At 43.5% G+C, this 9,339-nt stretch overlaps 1 protein-coding gene across 1 annotated transcript in view; it reads right to left on the bottom strand.

Moving 5' to 3' along the window:
- Nucleotides 1–9,339, bottom strand: part of ISM1 (isthmin 1, angiogenesis inhibitor) — a 30,642-nt gene that overhangs the window by 11,607 nt on the left and 9,696 nt on the right. Inside the window, exon 3 of the mRNA XM_015560227.1 lies at nt 5,107–5,371. Coding sequence (XP_015415713.1) covers nt 5,107–5,371 — 265 coding nt within the window. The remainder of the gene's footprint in view (nt 1–5,106; nt 5,372–9,339) is intronic.

Below are 9,339 nucleotides of genomic sequence, written 5' to 3'. Positions count from 1 at the left end.
CCCCCCCCCCCCCCCCCCCAGCTCAGAGAAGCCACTGAATTTTGGGGTGTTTTCTGAAGCAACAAAAATTAACTGTTATACATATACCATAACACTTTCCCTAAAATATGTTCTCTCGATGGTTAGCAGACTCCAGAACCATGAAGGAGTTCTCATCCTAGCAAGTGGGTTCTTCATGCCTTTATTTTAGGTGCTCACAAAGCCATTTATTTTCCAAACATTTTTTATATGGGGCCCTCAGAGTTAGGCACAGAACATTATATCGCCAGGCATTTAGTCATTTCTACTGGGCTAGTAATGAAATAAAACCACCTCCTAGGAAGGTGTGTATGTCAGTCCACAACCCTAAGCCTCCATAGCACACTGTTTCGGATGAATGCTCCAGCAAAGGCCCTCTCCTTGGCGATTTCTATTTGTTTGATGTGTTCAAAGGACAGAAAGGGAACTTCTCACAGTGAACAAAGATTTGAGGGCAGGTGTCCTTTCTGCTATAATCAAGCACTAGTTCTCATTCGCTCACCTACCAGGCAGGGAGCATTGCTCAGAGCAGAAACTGAACGTGAGCAGCAGCAACTGCAAAGACGGCAATAATGACAGTAAAAAACAGTCCCTGAGATTTGAGAGCCCCTATCTGTGACATACAATTGCTCAGCGAGGGAAGAAAACAATGCACAGTACAGTGAGTGACAGCTGGTTTTCAAGGATGTCATTTGAAATTTTAAAGTAGTCATTATACTGTTTCAAGCACTGGAGTTCAGTGGCCCAGTCACGATGTTCGGGCAACTGAAGTGACTCGGGTCTTGAGTCAGCTGCTGGCAAGCCTCCACCACTAATCCTAGGAGATAGTGGCTACCCATTATTGAGGGCCTGCTTTCACCAGCTGCCCTGCCTAACACACTGATTTAACTCCTGTCACAATCCTGCAAGGTAGGTGGAAATAGCTTCCTTTTACAGGTAAGGAAATTGAGGCTCAGAGACACTAAGGTACTGGCCTAAGGCCACACAGCTCAAACTTGGCAGAACTGGGATTAGATCTGAGGTCTGTCAGCTCCTGCTCTATATCCTGTTCTACATTTTGGCATTCTACCAGTTCTACTTCTGGCCCAGATTAGCCTCCTTTCTTTAAGACACTCACTTATGTGGCCACAATTTAACATTACAAAGGAAAACCCTTGAAAAAAATCACTGAAATCTATTGAAATAGGATCATGACCAGTTAAAGAATTGCAAAGAATTGAGTCTCAACCTCGGTTGCAATAAGCAGTGCCCATTAAGTTTATTTTTCATATTGTTCTGAACAACTTGGGAATGGTATACTTCTATTTGACAGAAAGACATTTATTTGAACTCTTGTTGCCCTGGGTGAGACCCTCAGTATTTACATAGAAGGTATTTAAAATGCAGTATCTCAAACACATACAGTCCAAAGTTGAGCTTACTCATTTCCATGATCACAAGTTAGGAGTAACTAACTTCTGTTGTGTACTTTATAATTATAATTTATTCTAAAGATGCCATACTATTTTATTCATTTCACCTAGAATTTTTTTGAAATACTCTTTGGCCACATACATTTCAATTCCTATTGAAAATCCTACCTTCAAAAATCTGAGATCAAGATCGTCCAGAAAGCCCAATTCCTGTAGCAACGTCAGCCTGTCTCAGACAAGGGAGCCGACACTTAGGTACAGTGACTTGTGCTGCTTTGTCATTGCATGAGCCTCTCCTTCCTGAGCAGTGTGGTCACTCCCTCTATCCTCCACAGCATCTAATCTAGGGCTACATACTTGGAAATGGCACTATAGTTTCTTGCTGATTGAAATAAAAGAGGACTCAGCTCGGCCAATGCTGTAAGGAATTCTGAAAATCACATGTTCCCTGTGAGCCAGTCTCAGAAGCAATACTTCATTCATTTTGCAAATACTACTGAGCATCTGCGACATGCTGAGAGTCTTGGCACTACTCCAAGTGTGACTCAAAGGCCAACGGTGTCAGCCCGACCTGGGCTCCCCCACCTTTTCTACATCTATGGAATCAGAAGCTGCATTTTAACAAGACCCCCAGGTTGTCTGTGTGCATATTAAAGTCTAAAAAACACTGATTTAGAAGTATTATAAGGAACACATTTTTCTTTATAAAGTAGCAATCCTAATATCGAGTCTAATGATGAAGAAGTTACTAAGAGAGACTCCAAAATCACAAAAGATTGAGTTTCTTCATGGCCCAGGAATGCTGTAAGATTCAGATGCAAGGCACTCTGCGGGTATTGTAGCCCCAGAAAGCTGGGGTGAGGGTGGCTGAGGCAGCCACAGTAATTGCTCCAATAGAAGCAAATTCTATCCTCAAGATTGAAATAGAAGATGTTCTTAATTTCATGAATTCAACTGAGGGTGCTCTATAAAAGCTTTAGTGAAAGAGCTGTTTTTAATGTTAGTCTTCAAAATTCAGTGAGCATGGGGATAGCCTGCTGACCTTGGTTGAAAAAAGAAACAAAGACAGACTGAGCCTAGGTCTCGCTGTTGGACTTTCTGGTTTAGTAGAAGGTCAGCAGTGGCCCTCACCTGAGTTGCACATCAAAGTCACTCATGGAGCTTTAAAAAACACAGATGTCTGGGCCCCACCTCCAGAGATTCCCAACTTACTGGTGAGAGAAATCTGGGCACCAGGGTTCCAAACAATTCCCCAGGTGAGCATAATGAGCAACTGAGAACTGTTGATTTCAAATACTCAGTGTTCCAGAGGCCCCTCAAAAGTTCCTTCAAACATAGATTTTGGGGACCCACACCCAGAATATCTGATTCAGGCGGCCCAGGGACCAGGAAACTGAACATCTGCATTTTTATCCTGGTTCCAGATGATGCAGATGCCGCCAGTTTAGGGACCACACTCAGAGGACCATTAGGATAGAAGGATGGGGTTGGGGCTAGGATTGGCATTTTTTTAAACATGAAACCAAGGGATTCTGATGCCGAGGGTCTAAGCCCCACTCGTAGAAAAAATGTTCTGTGTGGACTGGGCAAACAGGTGTAGCCACAGAGCCGTGCAATGTCAGGCTAGCACCCAGGATCCCGTGTGCTTTGTTTCTCTGTTCAATAGCACTGTTCCAATCTTTTATTCCTATCTTCTAGTCCAACTGACCATTTCTAGATCCACTCTCTTCTCCTAAAGGATGTGTCTCCTTCCCACTCCTGCACAAGAGAGGCAGAGTAAGATAGTGATTAAGAGGACAGACTTTGGACCAACTGACTGAGATAAATCCTTGAGGTCAAGTTTCTTAATTTCTCAGGCTTCAGGTTCCCCATCTGTAAAATGGGGCACCTGGCTCAGAGAGCTGATTAAACGAGCACTGCGTGTTAGATGCCATGAAGAAGGATTGGTGCATGGTAAATGCTATATGTATGTTGGCTACTATTCCGAGTCCTTCTTCCTGGGAAGTAGATAAATTGGACTTCCTCTGGGAATGCGGAAGTTTTCACGAGTCTCCTGGCTGGAAGGGGTTTGGGAGCTCTCTCTCAGCTTCCCTCGCATTTGATGTGTATTTCCACAATGGCACTATTTTGCTTTATCAGTTAATTTTTCTCCCCTTGTCCACAGATAGGTGAGGCCCACTGTAGGGAAGGACTGTGTCTTACTCATTTTTTTTATTCCCAGCACCTAACATAATACTGATCATAAGATATGCTCTTAATAGATGTCTGTTGAGCCCTGACCTGGTGGTTCAGTTGATTGGAGCATTGTCTTATACACCAAAAGGTTGCAGGTTCAATTCCTGGTCAGGGCACATATCTAAGTTGAAGGTTTGATCCCCAGTCAGGGCATGTGCGGGAGACAACCAATCAGTTTCTCTCTCACGTTGATGTTTCTCTCTCAAATCAACAGAAACATATGTTCAGGTAAGAAAATAAATAAATAAATAAATAAATAAATAAATAAATAAATAAATATCTGTTGAACAACTAAATGATGCAGCTGGAAAAAAGATTATCTTGCTGTTTTGGAAGTTGCTTAGTGGGGAGAAATAACTTTCCATCATACAACTGGTCTTTCTGCTGAAACATAGGTGTAAGGGTGAGAGTTCATGATAGTGTTTGCACCTATGTCTGCTGATGGTAAAGCCACAGAATATCCCAATGATGGATGCATTTATAAGACTGCAAATATTCTATAGCAAAAGGCACACTCTCTGATCTCTCACACAGGCTGCTGCTTCTTCTTGGACACACAGAATACATTTCCTAGCCTCCCTTGCAGCTATGTGGGGCCAAATCATCAGTTCATGCCAATAAAATTTAAGCAGATGTGATGTGTGTTATCTCCAAGCTGAGGGGTTTAATAGCATGTGTACATTTTTCAGGCTGCATTTTCCCCCTTGGCTGAGCTGGATATAGAGCATCCATTGGATAACTCTCAGGCCCTAACAGTTGGAGGAGTGCCAAGATGGAAGGAGCCTGGGTTCTTGAATGACTGAGTGGAGCTGAGTTCCCCTTACCCTGTCTCCCATTTCAAATTAAAAATGAACTTCTATTATTTAAATTACTGAATTTGAAAGTTTTGTTGCTTCACCTTACTCTAAAACATGAGACAGTAGAAGTCCCTATTTGGGGTCTTAAAATTTATTGGTGGGGAGGTCTCATTTGGACAACTCTTGAAGCATATGTTCATGTGGATTCTCAAGGGCCACACTATTGCCAATGTCAAACATAACACAGTGGCCTTGTCAAAGGAAGCAGCTGATACATTTCTTTTACCAAATTAATTTTCCATATGCATTTTTACAGTAAAATATACAAGAAAACAGATCTGCTGATTTCTTCCTTTTTATAAACAAAACTATTTTTTTTTGAAAAAAGGAAGAACCTCAAAGACCCCTGACTGAAAAAAACTTCTCTCCTAGGATAATTGGTGTGATTTTAAAATTATAGTCTTTCCAGAAAAATGTGGCTGCTGGTGCCTCCTTGGGGCTTCTGTGGAATAGAGTCCTCATGAGGTACGCCTCATAGAAGACCAAAAGCCACATACTGTAAACTGGGTTTTGCTTGGCTCCATTTCCTCATCATCCTCATTTATTCTCCCCACCAATTTTATATTACTGGGTGGTAAACTCACCATATTCTGGTTGCTCTTTGGTTTCAAAAGTCCGGTGGCCTGGGGCCGGACGGTCCCACCCCCGGGGAGGGTTGAGGAAGTTGCTGTCATCTGAGGTACTGTCGTACTTGTAGTCCTGGTCCCCGCTGTTGGCCCTCGACAAGGACAAGGACCTCTGCCACCAGGCCCACCAGTCAGGGGATGGGACTGACCAGCTGGGCTTATTCTCCGGATGCTGATCTTTATCTGCTTCAGAGTCAGGACCGTCCACCACCTCTATGGTGACCTGAAGAATTCAGAACAGGCCAGGGTCAATGAGGAGTCAATAGCCTCCAAGCTGGGTGACCCTTGAAAGAAAGTCTGGGATACCAGAGGCAAATGATGGATGTGTCCCTCATGAAGGATAGCAGAGACTGCATGGTGTACAGAATGGCAAACATCTGGGGATGGCCCAAGTGAACCCCACAATTACAGAGAATGAAGTACATGGGCCTTGGGTGGGAGGAGACAATTCATCACTAGGGTCACTGGTCTACTGAAGATTACATTGCTGGGAAGTCTCTAATTCAAGGAGTAAACATGTATATGTTCCTAAAGTGCCTCAAGAATAATTATAATAAAACTGAACACTTATTGAGTACTATCTCTGTACCAGGCATGGTTCCAAGTGCTCTGCCATATATTAACTTAGTTAATCCTCATAATGACCTTATAAGTTTGGTTGATTGGCCCCTATAATTGATGATCTGCAAAGATGGTCCAGATAATCCCTCCCATCCTTGTATGTGGGTGCTACCCCTGACATCACGAGGTGCAGTTGACTTCCTCTCCCTTTCTATCTGGGCTGGCCTTGTGACACACGTTGACCAGTAGACTGTGGGAGGAGTTACAATGAGACAAATCTCATGAGGTCTTGCAGCTTCCATTTTCATTCTCTTGGAATGTTCCTACCATTAGGTAAGGAAGCCCAGCCTAGACGACTGTTCGCATAGAGACCACATGAAGAGAGGGGCCGCAGAGAAGAGAACTGAGGCTCCTCAGCCACTGGCCAGCTCCATGGTCCCAGTCGTATGAGTGGGGCCATCTTGGATCCTGCAGCCCAATTGGGTCATCCCATCTGATATCATGTGATACAGAGATGAGCTCTGCCGGTTGAGCCCTGCTCCAATTCATAAACCATAGGGACCATGAGCAATCCGATGGTTACTGCTTCAAGCTACTGAGTTTTGGGGTGGTTGTCAGACAGCAATGTATAGCTTTTTATAGACAGAGAAAACTGGCACACAGAGAAGTTAACAACTTGCCTAAAGTCACACAGCTAGTATCTGGCAGACATGGCTAGTGTAGCTCAGGAGCCCACGCTCTTACCCCAACTTTGCCACACTGCCCCTCTCAACAAATAAGGAACAGAGGTATTGCCCCCTCATGCAACCAAGGGAGCAAAGAGGCCACAGATGCGGGTGATGCTGGATGCCACAGGTCGTGTAGAGATGTGAACACAAGGTCCTCAGTGTCCAGGCTTTCACAGCTGGGATTTTCACTTGTCCTGAGGTTCAGACCCAGCACATACACCCCTCAACCAACCCTCAGGTTCAAAACAGATAGTCCCAGAGCCAAGGTTAGAACTTGCTCTCTAATTTACTGAGCCTCGTTTGGAAGTCACAGGGCTGGAAGAATGCAGCTTCTTTGGCTCTGAGAGACAATCAACATAGAGAAACTTGTTTCAAAAATATAATAAAAACTCATCGGGTTCCTTTGGCCATCACATAGCTCTTGCAACACCCCCTGGATGAGTTATGTGCAAATGAATCAGAAACACGTGCTCCAAGTAATCAGCGCAAGATGTACTGGGCAGATGGATTTCTAGTTTTGCCCTAACCCGACGTTTGAGAGAGTTGCTGGTATGCTCTGCCAAATTGCACCAGGGTGTGCCCATCCTGAGACAAACAGCCTCTTCCTTTTGTGTTAGGAATGGGAAATTTTGCATTCTGCTCCCTTTACCATTCAAAGGAAGTTGCCCAGCTGATGGTAAGCCTGGGCTGTGGCCTTGTGTGGTCCAAACACAAGATCAAGAGTGTGGCCTTCAATGCCAGAGTATACTTGGGCTGCAGCAGGTCAAGTGTATCTTTCCTCTGCTGTGGAATGCCTAGAAGCACACCATTCGATTTATTCCATGCTACCACCATTGCCCCGGTCTTTGCATATCTATCATAATAAAAGCATAATATGCTAATTAGACTAACATCCTTCTGGACGTCCTTCCATCCTTCCGGACAAAGCTGGGGTTGTGAGGGAAGCCCGGGTCCCGGGTGCCTGCAGGTGGCTGGAGGGAAGCCCAGGTTCCGGGTGCCAGAGGAAAGCCGGTGCTGGCAGCTGGGGGAAGGAAGGTCTAGTCCTGCACGAATTTCGTGCATCAGGCCTCTAGTGTATAAAGAATGATGAAATTTTTAGTAATCACCCAAAAAGAAAAAAAGAGAGAAGAAAATGAATGCATCGTATGTCTTGTATCATTGCTGTTTGCTAGAATGGATGGCTGCTGGGGAATGACAGTGACTGGGACCCACACACAACCCTGGAAGGACAAGTGCAGGAGGCGTGCACAGCTGGGGAGTGACAGGCTACTGAGCCTTGGAGACATACCCTTTCTCCTCTGCAGTCCCATCCCCCTCAGCCTGCAGACAGAACAACTGAGCCTCAACAATCGTCTGCATGGCTGTTAAGGGTCTTGGAGGGGAGAAGCTGCCAAGAGCCAGGCAAGCCTGCAATTATGGTAATGAAATCAGTCTCTGGGTAGAAGATAAGGGGGAACATGCCCAATGGTTTTGGTATTCCATTTGTATTCAGACTGGAGTCAAAGGGATTGCCTAAACAAAACGTGCCCTGCAATTTCTCCAAGCTGGGAATAAAAACAATTTCATGTTTTAAGCTATTACCGTCAATATAATTCTTTTTCTTCCAAACTAGTACTCAGATCCAAACAAAATAGATTTGTTGCCTGGCCAGGCAATGAGTAGCAAAATACAAATTTACTCCAAAAACTATATCGATGACTAAATCTCAACAGTTTAGAGGTTTCTTTTTCCCCTTTAATTTCTAGCCACTGCCTCAACTGAATTAACAACAAAAAAACAAACAAAAAACCCCCACACAAACCTTAGGATCTGCCCTTCCCTACAGTTAATGTGGAAACCTCATACTGATATCAAAAGAAGAAATCTAATCTTGAACCTGAAATTTCATAGGCATACAATTAAAAAGACTTAATGAGCATGATCAATGACTTCTCGAATGATGGGGATTAGTTTTATGTTTCCTGTTGCTCTCATTCTACTTACATGTTCTTTGGCATCAAAGAGTCCTTTTATAAAAATGTCTTGAACAATAATCGATGTGATGAGCTTAAGGTGTGGGAGTGAGCACAGCAGATTTCCAAGCTGATAAAGACTGGAGATCTTACCATCCTTTCTCTTCCTTGATGCACATAATTGAAGTATATAAGTACATTTGTTTTTTTTTTCCTGGACTTTTCCACACCATGAACCAAGACAATAAAAGAAAGAAAACTCTTTCAAAATATCCAAGCCCAACTTCTGGCTGAGTCTCATCAGCTTTAAGAAACAGAGCTATATGTCACTGCCAATTTGGGGAATTCTGTCCAAAATCCAGATGTGAGGATCCTTGGCAACACTACCAGTTGCTTTCTTTCTTTGGATAGTTAAAACATGTATTAAGAACATTTATTATACTTTCTCCAAAAAGCACTTTCTTAGGGAAACTAACACAATTTTCAGTCTAACTGATAATAAACTACAAAATACAAAAGACTTGACCACCTGAACAAGAGAGAATTGGTGGTATTATCATTTTGATTTTTACAGGCAAGGAAACTGAGGCATATAGAGGTGGAGTGACCTGCATGAAACCACAGAGGTCAATGAGGAGTTGAACAATATAGGCTTGTCCCCATGGGTGTAAGAGCCCATGTCTTGGGCACAGACATTTCTTTGATTGTTACTCAGCCAAACCTGTCATTCCAAGAGTATATTAGAGAAAAAGGAGGAAGGGAAATCAGAAGTAGAAGCCCGTACAACAGTGAGAGCCCTGGCCAACTCATTTGATTGTATCTTGTGGCCCTCAAGAGGCCCATGACCATGTAAGTACATCTGTGCAAGAAAAAATAGGCCTTTAGATGACTATTTTTAAGTCTCTCTCAATGGAAGAAAAGCAATAAATATCTGTGTTGTATAAAAAGGT

The sequence above is a fragment of the Myotis davidii genome, unplaced genomic scaffold (genome assembly GCF_000327345.1).
Source record: "Myotis davidii unplaced genomic scaffold, ASM32734v1 scaffold32, whole genome shotgun sequence".
In the NCBI taxonomy this organism is placed as follows: domain Eukaryota; kingdom Metazoa; phylum Chordata; class Mammalia; order Chiroptera; family Vespertilionidae; genus Myotis; species Myotis davidii.
The sequence above is the reverse complement of the archived record's forward strand: the minus strand, read 5'-3'. Positions and strand labels throughout refer to the sequence as shown.